The 20,635-nt window shown below is 49.1% G+C and overlaps 3 protein-coding genes across 15 annotated transcripts in view; 2 read left to right on the top strand and 1 right to left on the bottom strand.

Annotated features, from left to right (window-relative positions):
* The window catches only part of LOC121590013 (mucin-17-like), a 43,782-nt gene extending 35,793 nt beyond the window's left edge, over positions 1 to 7,989 (top strand). For 9 of the 10 annotated variants that reach the window (XM_041909334.1, XM_041909336.1, XM_041909333.1 and 6 more), the window contains 2 exons: positions 108 to 345; positions 438 to 7,989. In XM_041909334.1, coding sequence (XP_041765268.1) covers positions 108 to 345; positions 438 to 4,226 — 4,027 coding nt within the window. In that variant the 3' untranslated portion in view covers positions 4,227 to 7,989. The remainder of the gene's footprint in view (positions 1 to 107; positions 346 to 437) is intronic. The other variant, XM_041909343.1, reaches the window with a different exon arrangement.
* Positions 7,990 to 8,381: 392 nt separating this feature from the next.
* Positions 8,382 to 13,281, top strand: LOC121590222. 4 transcript variants are annotated; one of them, XM_041909696.1, is made up of 6 exons: positions 8,382 to 8,762; positions 11,319 to 11,387; positions 11,461 to 12,152; positions 12,228 to 12,460; positions 12,534 to 12,702; positions 12,789 to 13,281. In XM_041909696.1, the coding sequence occupies exons 3-6, from the start codon at positions 11,485 to 11,487 to the stop codon at positions 13,069 to 13,071; spliced, it is 1,353 nt and encodes a 450-aa protein (XP_041765630.1). In that variant the 5' UTR covers positions 8,382 to 8,762; positions 11,319 to 11,387; positions 11,461 to 11,484; the 3' UTR covers positions 13,072 to 13,281. The 4 variants fall into 4 exon arrangements, with proteins under 4 accessions (XP_041765630.1, XP_041765631.1, XP_041765629.1 ...); XM_041909697.1 differs by having other exon boundaries at positions 8,382 to 8,774; XM_041909695.1 differs by lacking the exon at positions 8,382 to 8,762 and adding an exon at positions 9,434 to 10,819.
* A 544-nt stretch (positions 13,282 to 13,825) lies between these two features.
* LOC121590372 lies at positions 13,826 to 20,274 on the bottom strand. The gene is made up of 4 exons (XM_041909992.1): positions 20,087 to 20,274; positions 16,165 to 16,849; positions 15,833 to 16,082; positions 13,826 to 14,986 (listed from the first exon to the last, which is right to left on the bottom strand). The coding sequence occupies exons 2-4, from the start codon at positions 16,609 to 16,611 to the stop codon at positions 14,178 to 14,180; spliced, it is 1,506 nt and encodes a 501-aa protein (XP_041765926.1). The 5' UTR covers positions 16,612 to 16,849; positions 20,087 to 20,274; the 3' UTR covers positions 13,826 to 14,177.
* Positions 20,275 to 20,635: the final 361 nt, after the last annotated feature.

Below are 20,635 nucleotides of genomic sequence, written 5' to 3'. Positions count from 1 at the left end.
GTTTGTAAACGGTCACGTGTCGGGCAAGCGTATTAATTCTGTTCTCTTTATTTTTTGCTTTCCTCTATTTCCTTCCTTTTTCGTTGCTTCTTTTTCGCACGCAACAGGTTTGAAATTCAGATACAGAAGGATCAAGATGCGTGTACGAAACCGGACACCAACACACCGTTCGGTAGTAAGCAGGATGCAATCAAGCGGCTAATACGCTACCACTGCATGTACGAGGAAAAGTGCGAGGAGAATGAGGAGGAAGAGCTGCAGTTTGAGACGACCGCCGAATGGTTCCCGGACGCGTTCCGGACGATGCTCAGCCGCTATCAGCGGTTAATGATCAACGAGTCGATGGTACGTTAGCTTGAGTGAAGCACACTAGCTGAGTTTTGTTTCTACCATTCTTTTGCATTCTATTCCTCTTTTATATTTTTTATCTTAAATAGCGGGAAGTGCGCACCTCGGAATTGATGCTGGTGAACAAACTGTTCAAGGCGGACATCACGCAGGAGATTGAAGAGATGCAAGAACATCTCCGCGAGGTGGAGGGCGACGTGATGCCATCAGCAGACGGCGGCGAGGACGTAATATGCGTCTCCTCTGACGAGGACAAACCCAAATTGAAGGAGCTAACCGCACCACCACCAGCGCAAAGCCAATCTCCGCTACTGCCGTTAACGCTGCCAGAGGGTCCTAGGAAAACCGAACCATCGTATGGCACCGGAACCGCCGGAAGCTGTGTTTCAGAGCTGTCTTCGAGCACGAACACCATGCTGACGGAAACAATACGCTCCAGTAGTACTACCACCACAGTGTGCAAAACTGCGTTGGGCAGTGAAACGTCCTTCCAAAGCACATTCCAAAAGTCCAACATCACTGCGTCGGTCGTGCAATCGGTGGTGCAGGTGCAGTCGGCAACGGTGAAGCACGAACCAGCGACCGCCAACCGCAGTATGGCTGGCATCGGTAGCGGTGGTGCTGGTACACCTTGGAGTGATGCGTTGAAGAAGAACGCACGAGCAACAGTGACGAACAGTTACGATGATATCGAAAGTGAAATCACGCCCAGCTTCATAATGAAGAAAACAGACAGCGCCTGCATGATGGACGAGAAAAAGGGTGACATTTTGAACCCACCGCTTCACGGGTCATCCGTCACTGCCACAATGGTCACATCAACGGCTCCCCCGACGTTGCGTTATTTCAACCAGGTACACTTACCCTCGGCACAGAAGCATTGTGCTGCGGAGAGTTCGAAGGTGGATAGCAATCACCTTCCGTCCGGTCCGTCCGTTGCGGCAACGCAGCTCGCGTCCTCAAAGCAGTCGACGGACCAGCAGCAGCAGCAGCAGCAGCAGCAGCAGCACGACTCACCGTATGACGAGTGGATGTGCTTCCAGAAAGATCTCAGCTACTTCACTGGCCCCGGCAGCGATGGCAACGTCACGAGCGAAGTCACCAATCTCGGCATCGATCCGCCGGGCAGAAGGAAAACGACGGAGGAGGAGATGCACGAAATGTTCAACTCGAATGATTCGAAAAGTGTCGATAAGCAGCTGGAGCAGCTGTTTAACGCCACGGCGGACGATAAGCAACCGCCTCCGGTGTCGCGGATTGACTCTCCGCTGACCGAATTCTTCAACAACCATCAGCGCACGGGTGTAACCGGCGGTGGGGAGGGTGTTTGTGGCGGCGCATCCGCGAAGAGTGTTGAAACGCGCCTGGACGCATTGTTTGGAGGTTGTGAAAGCAGCTCATCCGCGGTGGAAAGGAGTGGCACTGGCGGGATCAACGAAAAGTCTAACGATATGATGACGTCCCGCCACTGGTCCGCTTCGGTGTTCCAGTCATCGCACGACGAGGAGGAGTCTACGTCCGATTCCTTCCTGCACAAAGCAACGGGCAACAGCTTTGAGCTTCTTCAGCAGCAGCAGCAGCAGCATACTTCCAGCGGTGGAACACAGAAGCGCCATTGGACGGGTGCGGTTTCGGGTGGTGGTGGTGTAGTTGCCGGAGGCAATGGACCATCCTCGGCAGGGTTGCTGTACGCGAGTGAACCGTCGGAAGCGGAAGCAATCAATCCCAACAAGCGGCAGTGTATGTCGCTCGATCGTAACGATTCGAAACCGCTCGACGATGGCAGTGCCAACGTTGTGAAGGGTGACGATGATCACCGTTGGCTGATGGATTGTGCCGGCAACGATGAGCCTGCCGGGGCCGCCAACAACAACTCCCAAGTGCAGCCGTTGGGCACGGTCAGCTCGAACGGTTCTGTTGCGAAACCCGCTCCAGGTAACGAACACATTCTTGTAAGCAATGGTAGTAACAGCGGCATTGGAAGCACCGACATCAGTATTGGCTGTGGCACGATAGTAAATAATGGTGGTGGTGGTGGGCTTGGTGGTGATAGTAGAGCTATTAGTACTGGCGGGGTAATCATTGGTAACTGTAGAACGGCTTCCAACGGCAATCCGCTGGTCGGCCAGGTTGACGGTGAAGACGATGGGCTGTCCACTAACATTATCATGCTGGGTAGAGCGACCAACAATAACAACCACAGTAATAATAACAATAACAACAATAACATAAATCATGAGCATCACCAACAACATCATTATCACCACCACCATCACGGCGTATCGAAGCGCACCTCGTGGAACGGGGACATCCTGCTAGCATCAGCGACGGCGGAGGACGTCGATCACCACCACGGGAATATGCTCGACATGCTCGAAACTAATCTAAGCTTAAGCCTAAACAATCTTAACAGCATCTGTGGCTCGGGCATACTGGACAACGGCGATCCAGGCGAGGCGGACGCGCTGCCCCATCATCACCATGCGCCGCAGGCGGCCGACGAGCAGCAGCTCCACCATCATGCGCAGCAGCAGTCTCACCTTTTGCATCACAACAACCACATATCGCACAATCGCATTTCCTCCCATCATTTGCATCACCAAAACCCTCACACTCACCATCATATGCACCCGGCCATCGACGGGACCACCGGGGCAGACATGGTCGATGACGGTGGACGAAAGCAAGGCAGCAAGGGCTGCTTCGACGATTCGACCGATTTGGTGGTGCATGGTGGCAGTGGCTCAAACGCTTTGCCGTTACCAGGCGATGATGCATCTAGTCTAATCCTATGTGGTGGTGGTGGTAGTAGTAGAGGTGGTGACGTTGGTGGTGGTGTTGTTGGTAGTAGTAGCACTCATCATGACGATAGCAGTGAGCACAATAAAATCAACTATCTCGATCGTGAACTTCTAGGCTTGGACACCTCGGTGCATCATCATCATCCCCATCAGCACGGTGTCGATGAAAGCGGTCGAGCACCGGTGATCAATTCAGTCCATTCTCACCACCAGCACAATCCTGGCTCGGTTATGAACGGTCCAGGGACGATGGTTGGTAAAGAAGAGGCCGCACTGCACCTGCCGACAGGTATGATCGGTGGAGGAGGAGGAGGAGGAGATGGAGAGTCTTCCTTCCAAGACCAGCAGCAGCAACAACAGCAGCAGCAGCAGCAGCTTAACCACCACCATCATCATCAACATCATCATCATCACCATCAGCAAACAATCCACGATCTGCATCAGTTCAATCACATCTCGTTCGATACGATGGGAGTGCCCAACTTTGAGGAGGACATCAGCCGGCAGGTGCAGAATGCGATCGACAGTATCTTGAACCTGCAGAGCAACGAAACGGACGGTTCGCTACACTACTCGCTCGATCATTCCTTCCTGCCCGACAGTCCGCTCTCGAGCGGGCTGGTAAACTCCGTCACTCCGTCACCGCTCGGTGGGGGTGGTGCGGTTCACCATCCTGAAGCGCCAGTATCGAACCATCAACATCATCAGCATCATCATCCGGCGCCACACTTGCAACAGTCCGCACACGCTGCCCCTCAGCACCAACAACAGTCAATCCGTCAACCGCACGTGGGCATGAAGCGCAAGTATCCCACGGATTGTCCATCGCCGATGGTCGGCGTATCGCCGGACGATGGGAGCCCGATGGGACCGGGCAGCAGTGGTAGCAGCAACAGCAACAACAGTACCATCAGTAACCTCAGCAGCAACACCACCGGAAGCGGCACCTTAAGCAGTACGGTGAGCTCCGCAAGCGGTAATAGCAGCAGCAGCAGCAGTATGCTTGGTGTAACGAATCATCACTTCGGTGTGAACGCTTCGGATGGAGATCCGCTGAAGACGATTATAAAATCTTGACAACTTTCGATCGTCGGCTAAGTGATTGTACTTGACAAAGCCCAGTCGTTAGTGGCGTAGTGTACGGGGCCTGGTCGTTAATTGTGGATATACTTTTTTTTCGTGTGTATGTATGTGTGTGTACAGGTTGGATACAGGAACCAGTGGAATCAGTTTGAGGGTTTTGAATTTGATTTTAGTTTTGCATACCAAGGAGAGGTTGTGTTCAAAGAAACCCGTTTTTAATCCCAATTTCCAAAACGTTTTGCTCCATATTTTGAAATGAAGACGTTTAGTGCTTCATTTTTGAACAGCACGTGACATGCGACGGCTAAACGCTACAAAAATCGACATACAGCACGGGTTGAATGGACAAATTGTAGATTATATTAGCTCAATTATTATAAATAGTTTCTTTTTCTTGTAATATCCTGAATGGTCGCTGAGTATAGATTATGTTCTAAGTACCTTTACATATTGTTTTAGAGAATATACACACACATATATATACCGATTAGTAGATCTCATATACAAACATGCTGGATAACAACTGCCAATGGAATACTAAAATGGTAATACAAAACGATCACATTGCTGGCACAATTGCAATCTTGCAACTTGTCTTTAGCAGAAGCAAGAATAAAATCATCAAACAAACCCCGACTAGGATGGTGCGATTGTATGAGGTTGGTGAAAACGATACACAAACACACACACACACGTGTAAGAAGAAAGAAGGATTTAACCTTTTGTGCATTGCGTTGCAACGAGAAACAGTGCCGACTGAAGGCACACTCGGCAAGACAAATACTTGACGTAACGTTAACGATAATATATTGACTTAAGGTGTAATTTAGCTAAGGGGAAATGATTGATCATAATGAATTAGTACTTCGTAGAAATTTAGCGTTAAAAAAGCGTGTAAATATGCTCCCGGCCACTAGCGAGCCAGTAGCAACAAGACGAAGCAGATGGATGAAGAACACACACACACACAACCCCTATTCTTGTAGCGTAATGTTTAAATAGCTTGAACATTAATGAATATGATTGACAGTGTGTATGACAGGGCGTGGGAGAGTTTTGGCAAAAAGGAAGTAGTGGTGACGTTTCGTGAGTGAGACTCAACTTTTCGAACAGCAAACGTTGTTTATTTCCGTTTTTAATGCCTAAAACGGCACATCAAAACAGTTTATGTTTTTAAGCTGTCCGCCAAACGCGTAGTGCATAATTACTATAAACTCACGCCCCAACAAAAGCAAAGACGTTAACGGGCGTACATTTTCAACAGGCCTGAACCTCTGGCATGGTTTTAGCTATCAGCGGCAACATCAATGGGATCTCTTTTTTAACAGCAAGATGGTAGATCTTGCATTTTTAACAAGCAAACTTTAAAGTAAAACCGCCGCTAGTTTGATTTTTAACTGTCTAAGAGTGCAAGGGGGGGGGGGAGGATGTACAGTGGCAGCATTCAGGCACAATAATCAAAAACTCAATAATAAAACGGACCACACCACCACCATCAACTACAACTTGCATTCGAGGCGGAGGTTCCGAAACGGTGAAGAATTTACACAGACCACAAACAAATGGTATAAACAGAAAGTACCCCGACAGTGACACAATTGTGAAGGAAGGTTAACGAGTGAATGCGGAAAGAGAGAGAGAGACAGAGAGTCGTACAACTATCTATACCTATATACTTATATATCTATATACTGGAAAAGGATATCCTTTCAAGGGCACTTTTCATTGTCGAAAAGTCTTGATACTATACGAGAGGTGCTTACAGTACGTGACAGGTTACCGGACGGATAGCAGAGGGAGGGAGATCTATCGGAAATACAATAAGAACACAATCTTTAAAAAAAAACGCAGTTGTTGCAAGATGGAAGCACTTGGCCTTCCCACACTCGGGCGCAACACCGATCGATAAAACATCACTGCAATATTCTAAAAAAACGGAGACGATCATTATGAAAAAGCATAGTTGTGATTCGTGCCGCAATAACCGGAGTGTGTTTTTTGTTCTTCCTTTTCTAAGGTTTGCTTTGCTTCGGTTGCGCAACCCCAAACAGGATCCCCCTGCGAGGATCGTTTTGGTGTTGTAGTTTGTACGGTTTTTGGAAGGCGGCATACAAGAGCGATTGAAGGTTTGGCGATTTAGCTTCGGAGAGGGATTTTTAGCTCTGCCCTGCCTCCTGGTAGACCGGCAAAGGAAAGGGAAGACGAACGGACCATTTGTGAGCCCGCGAGCCTATACATAACTGAAATAACTGAAAACCCGTTTCAAAGAGCGAGATTGTATTTAATAGAAAAGGCGCCCACGGCAGGGAGGACGCTGTGTCGCTGTGTATTTGTTTGCAAGATAAGGCAAGTTAGTTGTAAAAGGAAAAGACAACGCAAACACAAACGAACGAATAGTAGCGCTAGTTTAAAGAAAAGAAAAAAAAGAACGTGCGTGTAGCAATGTAAATGTTGCGTTGAATGATGTCGTGCCGAGCGCCGATTCAACGAACATGGAAAGCATTAATTTGTAAGTAGGTAATTGGTTTTTCGCCCTCGGTTTAATGTATGTTCTGCTTTTATTTTAATTTCAAACGTAACTTAAATTAATATTTATATAAACACCTGTGTACACGAAACCTGTGTGACGAAAACGTAACGGTAACGAAAGACAAGACATAAACCCAAGTAAAACAATGCTCAGATATGAAACACAAGAAAACAAACTTAGTATCAAGAGAGAGAGAGAGAGAAAGTGTATGTGTGTGCGCGTGTGTGTGCGAGAAAAGGGACGGGTTAATATCAATAATAACGCAACGAGGATCAATTTCGAACACAACAGTAGTAACAGTGGGGAAAGTAAGCAAAGACGCCCAGTTGTCGGGGGGAGGAGAGCTAAGGGCGATAAGGGTGTTAGGTTCTCCTCACACTCCTCCACTCCGCAGATTGGCGTCCAGTGATTTTGATCGCGAAGTTTGTTCTGTGTCCAAATAATACGTACAGTTGCGATGGTGGGAAGAATGATGATCAGTCATTAGTAACATTCATCAAGCGCGAAACATTTGCAGGAAAACAAAGACAAACGCAAACCAGCCCTGTGTAAGGGCGGTTTCTTGCTTTACTTCCCAGGGATGTGCTATCAGTGTGAAAAACTAATAGAGAAATAGTGGGACATTCACTACTAGCACAATAGACATTGCTTTTGTTTTGAGTTACACATAAAAGATGGATGATTTGTATAAAGAGAACAATGAAACTACGCAAAGCAGCAACTTTAGCCACAGTTTTGTTAATCTGGCCCCAACATTGGACTTCATAATTGCCTCAAAAATTGACGGTATCTCCTTCCCCTTTGGTTGGGTGAGCGAATTTTGACAACTTCATGCCAATATCCCTTTTGCTCATAGTTTATGATGGATAAGATCAATCAAAACTCGGATAAATACAAGGAGAAGGGGGAGGCTTGGAAATTCTATCAAAATCTCTCCCACCGAGCCGGCTATGGAAAGGGAAGATGGCCATGTCTCTCGAGGAAGAAAAGAAAAACACGGTCAGCGAATTAATAAATTAGTTAAACACACAAAGAGACACACACACACATGTAATATCAGTATGAGCGGGCAAACGCATTGTACAGAAAAAAGCACTAGGCGTATTAGTGAGGTAAAAGCGAAAAAGGGGAATAAAAATAACGAACCGCAAGGACATGTTTAAAAGAGAAATTGATTAAAAAAGTAATCTATCAAAATACAATAAAAAGCAGATGATTTTTATTGAATACCAGTAGTTGGGGAGGCGTTTATTGTATGTTTATTATTTTTGCGTTTAATTTGAGTTTGTTGTACATACAGCTTGGATTTCGATCGTTCAATGTCCGAAAACAGTAGTTTGATAAAGGGATCTAGAGGTGCGGAATGGCGTTGCGGTTCGGTGCGATCGTGTGCCATTTGTTAAACATACCCTCACTGGAGGGCGCCATCTTGGCAACTTATCGGCGTACCGTGGGTTCATACAGCGGTTCCTCCATCGTCCTTCCATTCAAAGGAAGGCTAAAAGGCCTTCGGTTGTAAAGAGACAGTCCCAATACATCTCCGAGGCGTCGTAAACACAGTAACCTGCGACCTACGTTTGTGAATCAAAGCATTCATTGGAGCACTAGTGTTAAATGCTTTAGTTTTAATTTAACCACCGTATAGTGCACAGCCATTCTCAAGAGTTCCGGCAGCGACCGTTACGTTGATTGAAGGTTAAGTGTTCTTTCAGGTATTCTGTATTCGCTAAATTCATGAAGCGGTATGATTAGAACGGCATAGAACTGCATAATCTCAGTGCGTCTTGAGGATCTTGTGGCAGCTGTGTGCCTCGGCACATGTGCGTTATAGGAGTTGAATAGGATACCCTGTATTATCCTTCAGAGGGGATAATCCCATTGCTTTGGATCCTATCCCATTGCAGAGCTTGTACGAAGGATAGAGGCGATAGTAGTAAGCTCAAGTTGAGCAGTTCTTCTGCAGCTACTCAGAACCACGAAGCGGTTGCATATCCGGATAAGTAAGTATATCGGTAAGTTTTCATAGATTTTGATACTAGCTTTATTTATTTAGCTCTTTTCGTTAGTTATTCGTTAGTTACATTATTTTCTTCTTCTTCTTCTTCTGCTTTGGTGTAACAACCGTTGTCGATCAAGGCCTACCTTTACCACTAAATGTATTTGACTATCAGTGACTTATTGTTAGCACCTACAGCAGGGGAGACAATCCTGCGTATGCGGGGTTTGATTCATACTGAGCTTGAGCCGATGACGGGCATGTTGTTAAGTCGTGCGAATTGTAGACTGTACCGCGGGACTGGCCCCAAGTTATGTTGTCTTCAATTTGTTTAACTTCATGTATTGAAGAAAAGCGTCTGTATGTGGTGCCTCGATGTAAGTGGAAGCGCGAAGATGTAAGTTTGGAATTGTAATAGCATTAGTAGAACATCATACATTTAAAATATGTTTTAAATATCATAAGTGTGGTGTCTCAACGTTGAGTTGTTGTTCATTGTGAAGGAAAAATGTTTCACTGTGTGCGCCCAAAATTTCCGCAGTCAAACGAAGGTTTAAAGATTCCGTTGTAGTGTGCCGAATTGCCCTCCAAGCAGTCGGAATTCATGCGTGTCGTTCTCAACATCAACACCAGGCCAACATTGGAGTAGAATAGGGCTGTCTTTTGGGTGGAATCTTTTCTGTTACCTTGAGCAACTTTCTGGATCGATCCAAGTACCTCTTTGGTCGTTTGCGTGCAGTTTCCCCAAACGGAATAACTTGCTAGCTTACTTTCTCCAAACTGGGTCGGCACCAACCGACAACGCCTGTCTACTTGTCATCACAGCCACACAGCCAGAAGCCCGCAACCAGCCTGCATCGTTTATGTAACGCCAAAACCTCACCCACGCCAACCATTTTCCACACCATTATCGCATCGGTTGCTGCCTTCCTCAAAGGAAAATGTTTCCTCCACCGTCCGGAAAGGGCAGCGATTGGCACGCACTAACGGCAGAACGGTAACATTAATTGGTCCACACTCACACCCATTTGAGCAAGTTGCGCTGCGTGTTGTCGCGTGCAGCCCACAACGACACCACCGGAGTCGGACCGTCACGAAATCGTTGCCGTTTGAAACCGGCTTCAAAATTCGAAGGCCTTTTTGCACGACGAGATCGCACACTGACCCACACACAGACGATCGTGACAAAACAAGGGGAAAGAGGTGACCGGAAGGTAGTGAGGGGGACGGCGAATGATCTCAGAAGCACCAAAGCATCGGCGGTGGTGGTGGTGGTGGTAGAGTGTTTTGAATTTTGCTGAAGCGGAAGTTCGCTCGCGCCGGTGTCACATCTGCTGTGCTATTAGATGCGGACTCAGGGTCAACAAGCGGACGGTGCGAGATGTAGTGGGTGCGCAGGTTCCAATACCGCAAACCGGTTGCTGGTGGTATTGAGCCGTGCTATCGAACCGTTCGGCAACGACAACAACAATACAACGTCAACGGCACGAGCGCGCGCGCAAAAAAAAGGAATTCCACCACACGTGTGCAAGGAAGGGGAAACACGGCCGTATTGTGTCTGTGTGTGCCGTGCCGTACACCATCGCAGCCGGATCGAACGAATCGCACGCAGCAGGCTTTGCCAGTTACTTTTGAACCAGCGGCTCGATCGGCAGGAGCCTGCGACCAGTGACCGTGATCCGGGGTGAAATCTGTGTGCGAGTGTGCGCGCAGTGCAATGTGATTAGTGTCGCATCGATTAGTTTCGTTTCTATTTATCGCAAGTTACGTGCGCGTGTGTGTTTATCAAAAGACGCGTCTGCAAGGGAAGAGAAAAGCACAAAAACAATGGTGGAAACACAGGTCGTTGTTCAATCGAATTTAGAGCCCAAACCAGGGACGGGCGGCATCGATGCGGAACAGCAGGGCGGTGGTGTAACAACGACGACCAACGCAACCTCAGCAACCACAGCAACGGACGATCATTACGATCCTTCCGTCCGGATACTGCACATACCGAAGCAGACGGACGGTTCCTGTGGCTTTCATCTGACCCGCAGCAAATGGGACCCGTATCCTTGGGTAGGTGTGTGTGTGTGCGCAGATGGGGACACTTTTATATAGGTGCTGGTGAATGTGCGAATGAACAAAGAGAGAAAGCCTGTTCGCGGTCCGCTTGTTGAATGGCTCAGTGTGCTGTGGAAAAGTTGCGTTAGCAAGTGTGATTGTGTGCTGAAGCGTTAAATGTGTGTCACGAGACGCGGGGCACAATCATTACAGCTTCTTCTTCCGCACTCATGTGTGTGTGTGTGTGTGTGTGTGTGTGACCCTCGAATTAAAATTGCTTACTCAGGGTTGGTTCGGTTGGTTCATTCATAACCTAGGCCATTGAGGCCCGCGACTGTTCCGCGACCTTCACCTTCTCCGCCAGCACAAGCGCGAGAGCGGAGGATGCTGCTGGCTGGTACCGCGCTTGTCTGGTTTGCTCCGGCCAACCGCTTCAAGGCGATCGTCTTTCCGAGCGGGAAACGGGCCTACAGCACTCTCTCTCTCTCATCTAGCACCATTTTGCCTCTTTCAGGTTAGCGGCGTGGATGCAGACTCACCGGCTGAGGTGACCGGGTTGAAGGTTGGCGATTGCGTTCTGGAGGTAATAGGCGACCGAACAGTAGGCGAAAACCATCGTGGACTTAAACAATAATTTCGTCCCCCCTGTTTTGCAGGTTAACAACGAAGATGTCCTCGGCATGCGGATCGCGGAGGTCGCCGGCATGGTGCGGGCCAAGGCGGACATCGTGACGCTGCTGCTGTGGAGCACCGGCATGGAACCGGCCTGCAATCCCGAATCGCTCTGCTGCGGTCCGATGCCGATCAATCTCGAGCGGCTAACTGCCAGCATGCAAACGATTGTGGCCGCGCTGGAGTGTCCGGTCTGTTTCGACACGATACCGCCGCCCGTTTTCCAGTGCCAGAACGGGCATCTGGTGTGCTCGCGGTGCCGGGTCCGGGCGGAACGTTGTGCCATCTGTCGCGAACGGTACACGGTCGGGCGTTCGTTGCTGGCCGAGCAGGTGTACCAGTCCATTACGGAGGCGTTCAATCTGCGCGAGGGCACGGACGGGAAGCTGCGCGAGCGGCTGTTTGGAGCGCGCTGTACCCGGCAGCCGAAGCGGGCCTCGTCCTGCGATCGGAAGAAAAGCCCGTACGGTAGCGATAGCCATCTGGTGCCGAGCGGGCGGCCCATACACTCGCACACGCACAAGTTCCTGGCGCGCATCATGGGCAAGGCCAGCTCGGTGGACAATCTGAGCAAGCACGGCGGTGGCGGGCAGCACATGCAGCCGCCGGACGTGGTGGGCGATCTGCAGGGCTCGAAGGGGAAATCGTTGTCGCTGTCGACGAGTGAGATATTTAAGTGAGTCGCCGGCTTTTCTTTCGTGGCGGGGATCACATTGACGCAATTTAAATTAACGGCCATGTTTCGTTGTAGGCGCGACAATTCCGTGTCGGTGCTGCGCTGCCCTTCGGCGAATCGGTTGGCCCCGGAGCTGTCCGGCTCGTACAACAGTCTCGCGATTCGCCGACCGACCTCGTCCATGTCCTGCAACGTGTCGGTGGAAAGTCTTAGCAGCATACCGGAGAACGGCATACAGCTGACTGTGCCGGTGCGCTCTCACTCGTACCACTGTCCGTGTGGCGAGTACTGCGCGGACCTAATTGCCGGTAAGGACAGCATTATTTATCGATTCTTGCAAAAAAGTGTTCCTAACCGCCGTCTGCATCGAATTGTTTGCAGCGCCGGAGCTGCAGGATCACGTGACCGTCCATCACCGGACGCCGGTCATATCATTCGGGACGGCGTCGGCCGAAATATCGCTCCCCCCGCGTACGCCCGTCGACAATGCATGTCTGCTGTTGCTGCTGGATGGTCATAAATTTTGGCTGAAGCTCATCTCCGACACAAGGTAAACCGGTCGCTATTCACTGCTCTTCACCTTTGCAGCGGTTTTTTTTAATATACATCCATCGCGTCCTCTATACACACACACAGCACCATCGGTGACATCTTCCTTTCGGCGCTGCTCGAGGGCAGCCCGGAGCAGAGCAAAAACTACGCGCTGGAGGTGATCGTGCGCAAGGCCGGATTCGACCACATCCTCGGCAAGGAGCTGATCTCCCGCTCCGAGGTGTACTCGATGGTGGACAAATCGTGGAACGATCTGGTCAACAGCAAGTCGGGCGTGTTCTATACCGGCGTCTGCATCCGTGCCACCTTCAGCCCGGAGACGGAAATTTTGCTCAAAGTGTCCATCAAGCGCCTGGCGGATCTGTAATCTTAGGATGTGTGCTTGCAAAGCCGCCCAGTTTCCTTGCCTTTTGTTGCTGTTTGCGTTGTTGTATATGTTTTGTTCTGCGGAACTTTGTAATCATGTTGAGTGTGAAGCATTTCCACGCGTTACCGTGGGCCGATATGGTCACAATCGAAAGGAGACGTACATTTTGTTAATAAAACCTCTCGTTCTGTATTGTACTATATATAACAATAATAACGAAGAATGGTATTTTTTCTCTGAAAGATTAATACGTAGTTGTTTGCTGTGTTTTCTCAAAATATGGTACATATTGAAGTACAAATCAAATGGAAAAGAACACCATTAAATTTTTAACTACTTGTTTTAAAAGTCTGATCGTTCGATAGTTGTGAGAAAAAAAAAACAATTGTTTATGTAAGTTGATAACTTTGAACCCTATTCTGTCTTCCAACTTTATATCGACTCCTCGCAATCAACTGCACCTCGTGGCTTGTGAAGAAACGGCTGTAAAATTCAAACATGAAATGTTTCATGCTTCGTCGAAACATTTCACACAAACTGCTCTAGATCGGTTTGAATTTGAACGCTTTAAATTTAGGACCGTTAGAAATGTCATTCTTAAGCGTTCGAAACCAATTATTTATAATTATCAGCAAATCATTCTGATTATTGTTGATTTTCTGTGTACTCACCGTCATCAGCGGCTCATTAAAATGCAAAAGCAGCATATGAATGATTGTGTTGTAGCGAATAATTACGGCATGAGACAGCATTCCAAGTGGCAATGCCTTCTTGTCGTTAGTGGTGCCGCTGGGATTGATTGATCGCATGATTAATTTCTTTACCGCACAGCAATAGCAAGTGAAATATAGCTAAACGCTTGCTGAATTATTCATTGAACAGTTTATTGCCGCCTGTTTGTGACGTTCCCTATTTAAAATGACCACACAAAACAAATCGCTTTAAGACATTGCACTCTCTATTTAACTTTTTCTCCCATCGAATGCATTGCAACTGTCATGTCATGTACTGCCAACATGGAGGGAAAAGGTATCCTCCTTGTTACACTGTTATCAACACCTTCCTGTAACACGCATCAGGCCAGTCTTCTTAGAACGGGATCTCCCTCACGCATCGACGGCTTCACCCGCCGCATCGAGCAGCACCCGAACGCGCATCCGCTGAAGGGTGGCCAGTTTTGTGCGGACGAATCGCTTGCTTTTCAAAATCTCCTGTCGGCTCCACTCGAGCGTAACCGGCCGTCCCTGCCACGGCTGCGTCGGCTCGTCCCCGGCAACGGGCGACAGCTGCACCCGAAACTGGCCCGTCGCTGGTTCGGCACCCAAATGCCACAGCCAGCAGAGCGTTTCGTTCGGCTCCTCCGGGCAGCGGAACCGTGCCACAAAGAACAACTGATTGCCCCTGGCGGCGGACGGTGCTGGTGGTACGACGACCACGCAGGCCAGCGCGGAGGAGTGCCCGGCATCGGCCACCGTCACGTCCACCGTGTCGTCCGCGGTGACGTAGTACTGGACGACGCTCGTCTGGTGTGCCTTTTGCAGGTGCATCAGGATGTCATGTTGATTTTTCATCCGCGCACAGGGCTGACCGGATGGGCAGTGATACAGGGCGGTCCTCGTCGTCGTCGTCGTCGTCGGTGTCCTGTGCGGTGTGATCACCAGGGACCCGGCCAGTAATGATGCCGTTGCCGGGACACCACCATCCGGGACGTTGTTTGCTTTCAATTTGAATGCGTGCGTGGGGATGGTGTGCTGAGTCGGGCGGTGTTGGTAGTATTCCCGCCGTACCAGTGGAAGGCGTCCCGAGTTGTTTGCAGACCAATGATGGGGATGTTGTTGCTGCTGGTGCTGCTGCTGCTGCTGCTGCTTGTGTGTTGCGTCCTGTGATTTAGGGTCCAACGCTGTCTGCTGGTCAGCTGAAGGAGAAAGATTGGAGAGTTGATTAGCGTAAAGTGCTAGAAGATAGCAGACACAGAAAATAATAATAGCAGGTCCGCAGTGTGCGTTTCATTATGAACTGTTTTTATAGTAAATGTTTTTGCTAAATTACTCCAGATTTACTTACGACTACTAGTGTGTGACACAAAGGTTAGATGAATGGGAATGTAAACCAGCTGCTGGCACATCGAAATACAGCTTGTGCAAGTACAATGTCTGTTAATTTGCTTGAAAAGCTGTTTGGCTCGGTTTCTCTCCTTCGCTTTAATGAGCAGTATACTTTACTTTAATAGCAGTAAACCCGGAAAACAAGCAAGAATATTGCTTCATAAACATGCTCTGTTTATAGCCATGCTAGAGTTTAGTGCTAGGAACTATCAAGATTTCACGTTAAATTTGACTGAAATGCTATTGGAATTATACTAGGATTCGATAGTAATGGTAATGGTAGTAATGGTCGAGATAGTGGTATTTCAATGAAATTCTAACAGGATTTGATTCCAATTTCGAACACTATACCATTTCCAATTCCAACCATTTCCAATCCCAAAAAATCCAATTAATCGACTGAAAACGAATCTTAAGACGACGAGATAGCTCAAAAACCATTGTAAAAATTGGAGTGCAATTACTACCTTCTGTAAAGTTCATTATAAGCTAGTCGTGTAGTTGTGAGACAATAGCATTTTGTTAATCTACGACTGTATAATTGTACTATTTTGGTAGAAGGAAAGTGAAGTAATTGCAACGTAGGACCTCTTTCATGCTAAATCCCTAAAAATGGGGAACAATTCACTGTTTACCATTATCACCCATCATCGTACCTTCATGTCCGAGCGTTTGCACCAGATAGTGAAACAGCTTGTCCGCCACGATGCACCGGCCGCGACCAAGCACCTCCCGGCAGATCGGACACTTGGTCGTGCGCGACCGACAGCCGGAGCAGATCAGATGGCCATGGTTGCACTGCCAGGACGGTGGTCTAATCACTTCCAAACAGATCGGACACTCCAGCAGCCCGGCAATGCCCTGCAGACAGTTGGCGAACCGGGACAGCGACTGTGGATTTAGGTTCTGTCGAAGAAAAAAAAAAATAGATGAAAGATCATTAAAACCACGAACCCCTGAGTTGCTGGTGACATTGGGCGCCACTTACATTCTTCTCAAAGCCCGAATTCCACAGCAACAGACCAACGCCGGCCGGTGCGGAGCGGGAACTGCGCCGGCTGCGCACCCGCCTGGCAATGTCGATCACCTTCAGGCCGAGCAGATCCTCGCCGTTCGCTTCCAGCACGCAGTCACCGGTGCGGACGCCGGCCAGATCGGCCCCGGAGCCGTCCACCACGCCGCTCACCCACGGGTACGGGTCCCACGGTGTGCGGCTCAGGTGCAGCCCAAGGCACCCGTTCTCGTCCGCCGGCACGAAGCAGTGGCGCAGCTGCTCCCGTCCGCCCCCGGAGCCTGCTTTCGGAACTTCGGGAATGGCGGGCAGTCGGTGGGGCGGCGGTAGCTTCGTGGTGCGTGCCGTTGCCAGCGCAAGTCCACCGCCCTCATCGTCTGCCATCTTCGCTGTGTCGCTCGCTCGCTGGCAATGGGTGGACATGTATGATGACGGGGAGGAGCGCAGGCACGGGGCAGGGGCTTCACCGACATCGACCTATATGTTTGCCCAATTAGCGGTCGTCTTTTGTGTGGATTTTCTTTCCCGGGCCGCCGCCCGGTCTTTGTCGCTTTCTCCGCGGGAAGAACCGCTCACCCTGTGTACCGTTGCTGTTCCGTACGCTGCACACAATGCAGCAGATGAGTAAGGGACAAGGGCAGCAGAGAGTAGAGGCAGCGGCCTGCAAACGATGGGAAAAGTGAATTGAAAGTTGTTGGCGGGCGTAATGAGCGTAAATAAAGTGCGGGAAAAGCCCCCCCCACACGGCAGAACTCAGAGTCGCAGTGGCACAAACCCAGACCCATGGGGAATGACTTTGGGTGTGTTTGGGAGCAGGGCAGTGGCAGCGGGGGGTTCCCCCGATGTGAGGTGGCGGACAAAAATGGGGACAAATTTTCCATTTTCCACGGCTTTAATTGCATCATCGTCCGGAACTGGTGCAGATGTAGGTGGTGAACATTGTGTTCTGATCGTGGCGCAGTTCTCTTTCTTTGGGAAAGGCCGACAATTCTTCGACTCCGGGGCTTTTTTGCTGGGCCCGTTTTTCATGATACCAAGATAACTGTATTGAAAACGTTACAGAATTAATGGGAAGAATTAATTTATCGGTGAAAGCGGTAGTTCTTGCGGCCATTTCCAACCCAACGCCCTCGTTGGAGTGCTCAGTTGAACGGGCCGATGAACGGCAACAGAAAGTAGAAATTAGATGTAAATGGAGATGCTTTTTGATTAGGCTTTTGATTCGGTTTTTCTTTGAACAGTTCATGGCAATTGCTTGATTAAATAAGTTTTTGGATTTGATTCACCTCTAAGTCATTCTCAACCTACGATGTTTTACGGTTAAATTTCTTCGATTCGATTGATCATTTTTATCACATTTTCAACTACAATTGTTTCTGTGATAGCTTTAGAACAAAAAACATCTGAAAAACAACAACGTCGGGTCGAAAATGTGCAAGTTGTATGAGTTGGATGAGTGGACAGAGTTGTACCACTAGGTTGGCCAGTACAAAATCTATACGGTTTTCTAATTTTTGATCTAGAGGGCTATGAAATGAGTGAAAATGAGAGTCGCGACGAACGTTCCCAGGAACGAACGAGTTCGCCGGTACGGCTGATTATTGAATCCGTTCGTAGCGGCGGCGTACGTCCCGACACTCATTTTCCTATCGTACTAGATGGTTGCTACAGTTATTCACCAGGGCATTGTGGGAGCGGGCTCAAGAAATGTGTTGCCATCCCTAAAATTTTATGTGAGCGCCGTACGTTCCCGCTACGAACGGATATCAATAATACCAGCCACTGTGATTTAAAAAAAAAAGCGAAGAGCAATAGCATTACAGGGTTTGCTCATGGGCTTTTAGGGGTTATTGTGGGAGAAACTACCAAATCTCCTTGGGAAATCCAGTAACGTTTCATTATGTGCCTTAAATGTTCTGTTACAATTTGAATCGAGCGTTAAGGAATTTATAGTTCAATTTTGCTCATTTATAAATGAACCAAGCTACCTCCAAAATACCTCCAACAGGAAGGAACATGCCTGTCGGACAGTCAATTTGGACACTAAATTACACTTAATGACTTAATGCTAAATCGGTCGGAAGATGAGTTGATGGATATACGTTGCTGATACATGCATCAATAGACCTCCGGCTTAGCAGTCTTGCTAAAGTCGTGCACCCAGGGATCAAACGGGCAAGTGGCAGCATCCGACTCACAAAACTCCGAGCTACTTTAGGACTACCTAAACTAATCAAGAGATTGAAGAGTGGAGCAGTGTCAATTGACAAAAGAGTCCAGAATGAATCCCTAATAGTTTATGGTCAGTATTGTTCTGCCCTTAGTACACGTGGTCTTGTCTCCAGGGGGAAGAATAACGGAATTGATTTGATTCCCTAACCCTGCCACATTGCAAAAGGCTAGCAAGCGGTAGTAATTCAAACACTAAAAACATCAAAACCCCCAACTTTTCACCCCCTGCGGTGTGTTATGATGTTGTTCAAGGCCAAATTTTCACACCGGAACAGCGGCCACAGACGCTGTAAACCAGCAACAATACAAAAGTAGGGAAAAAAAAAACAATCCGTATCAAAACACACCTCAGCCCCCGGCTACGAACCATAATCAAGGGTGAACCCCTTTCCGTAGGTTTCAAGTGTGTGAGAGTGTTTGATACAAAAAGCAGTACCACTTCACAACAATAAACAAAAGACAGGAACGAACGAAGAAGCTCTCTCTCTCACACACACACACGTTCTCTTGGCCGGTGAAAAGAAGGCAACAACATGAATGACACTACTTGGAGCTGAACTTGAACTCCGAGGACACCCACCCATGCAGAGTGCGCCGTGCAGTGGGCCAGACTGTGGGGTGTGTTGCAGCCTAACCGTGTTACCCACGGTACAGTGCGGTGCACAATTTGGTTTAATGAACGTGAAATGCAACACTGCGACGACCATTTTCCTTCCAGCGCCCGTTTGTTGGGCCGTTTATAATTAAAAACAAAACTAGCCTAGCTCTCCAGTGCGCAAAGGAATGCATACCTCGGGGGGGGGGGGGGGGGGAATAATACCACACACATATGGTATCAAATATTATTATGCCCCCAAAGTCTCTTCCCCCATCCCGAGCTCGCGCAAAGGGGACTCCCAATTAGATGCGCCCGGGATGTCTGCCGCCATTTTGGAAAATGTGCACGATCGTACATCATTAGGCTGTGTAGGCTGTATTCCCATGCCCCGGGACGACTACTGATGGCCGCAGTCCCGCACTGGCTGAGAGTTATGATGTGCTATTCGAAGAAGGGGAAGTGGAAGCGGCATAAAAGTGCGCAGAAACTGGGCGAAAAATAATTATCTAACCACGCCATTTGTAGCGTTACAAGCGCTCATTACGCTGGCCCACTGTCCCAGTACATTGTACTTCAGTTGGCAGGCCTCTGGGGGGATCCGGGGGTGAAAAAAGGTACCGCTCATCATCCCAACAGCTGCAATGGAGAGAGATCTGTACCGAGATTCATTAATTCTCGCCCATATTAGTGGACCCCGCGGGAGGTGGGGCATTGGGGGATTGATTTTGGCCGCTGTGTGCCGTACACCGTATCCACAGCGCTGTGATATTCCCACGTGGTCAGCGGAGCGAGAAATTTCCGCCCCGTCGTTTGGCCGGCTTTATGTCATAGGGCGCAGTTTTTGGAGAGCGGGAGAAAGTGCGCCACTGGACGGTGGTAGCCGACGACCCCGACGATGATGCAACCCACGACCGAGCCCACATTGTAGCACAGCTGCTGCTACTGCTGCTAGTTTGCAGTGTATGGACGTTGCAATATTGCACGGAATTCCATCATTAACCGATCGGAATCATTTATCAAACAGATTCCCACTCACGAATTGAACACATGCACCACACAAACACACACCTGTGATTGGAAGAAATTGCACCGAACTCTCTATCACACTTCACAGTGAATGAACACGCGGGCCCCCTGTTACAGACACAACCGTTACGCGCGCGCGCGCGCTCTCTTGCTTGCGTACTGTTACCGAACACGCGCTGCCTGCCGCACGCTGATCAACGCAAAGTCCCGCGGTCCGGCGTGTTTCACGATCGCGCATCGACTGGCGTTTAGCGCGCCACCGCAGACCCGCAAGGGCTGGGCGGAAAGTTGCTACGTGCCCGTGGGCCACTACTCTCTCTCTCTCTCTCTCTCTCTCTCTCTCTCTCTCTCTCTCTCTCACACACTGTCCCCCGTTCTGGAGCGGTCTGTTGCCACTTGCGCAGATGATAATAAACCCGCTGGATTGGAGTCACGTCGCGATGCGGGACTCCCCACAGCAAACGAGAGAAGGCTCAGAGTGCGCGCACCGTTTCCTCCAATGCACCCGGGGTGGGGTGGGAATTGAGTCACCTCTCCTGCCCTGCCCCCCCCCAAAAACCGGTTTTGCACTACTACGTAATCCCGTGGTTT

This window comes from Anopheles merus, chromosome 2R (genome assembly GCF_017562075.2).
Source record: "Anopheles merus strain MAF chromosome 2R, AmerM5.1, whole genome shotgun sequence".
Lineage (NCBI taxonomy): Eukaryota > Metazoa > Arthropoda > Insecta > Diptera > Culicidae > Anopheles > Anopheles merus.
Note: the sequence above shows the minus strand (reverse complement) of the source record. Positions and strands in the feature narration are given on the sequence as shown.

Bases quoted from the DNA above. Each gene is read 5' to 3' on its own strand.
- LOC121590222 (XM_041909695.1), top strand. From the start codon at position 10,586: ATGGTGGAAACACAGGTCGTTGTTCAATCGAATTTAGAGCCCAAACCA. The intron at 11,388-11,460 runs GTAATAGGCGAC...CCTGTTTTGCAG, and splicing joins TTGGCGATTGCGTTCTGGAG to GTTAACAACGAAGATGTCCT. The intron at 12,703-12,788 runs GTAAACCGGTCG...ACACACACACAG, and splicing joins AAGCTCATCTCCGACACAAG to CACCATCGGTGACATCTTCC.
- LOC121590372 (XM_041909992.1), bottom strand. From the start codon at position 16,611: ATGTCCACCCATTGCCAGCGAGCGAGCGACACAGCGAAGATGGCAGAC. The intron at 16,083-16,164 runs GTAAGTGGCGCC...TTTCTTCGACAG, and splicing joins ATTCGGGCTTTGAGAAGAAT to AACCTAAATCCACAGTCGCT. The intron at 14,987-15,832 runs GTACGATGATGG...TTTCTCCTTCAG, and splicing joins GCAAACGCTCGGACATGAAG to CTGACCAGCAGACAGCGTTG.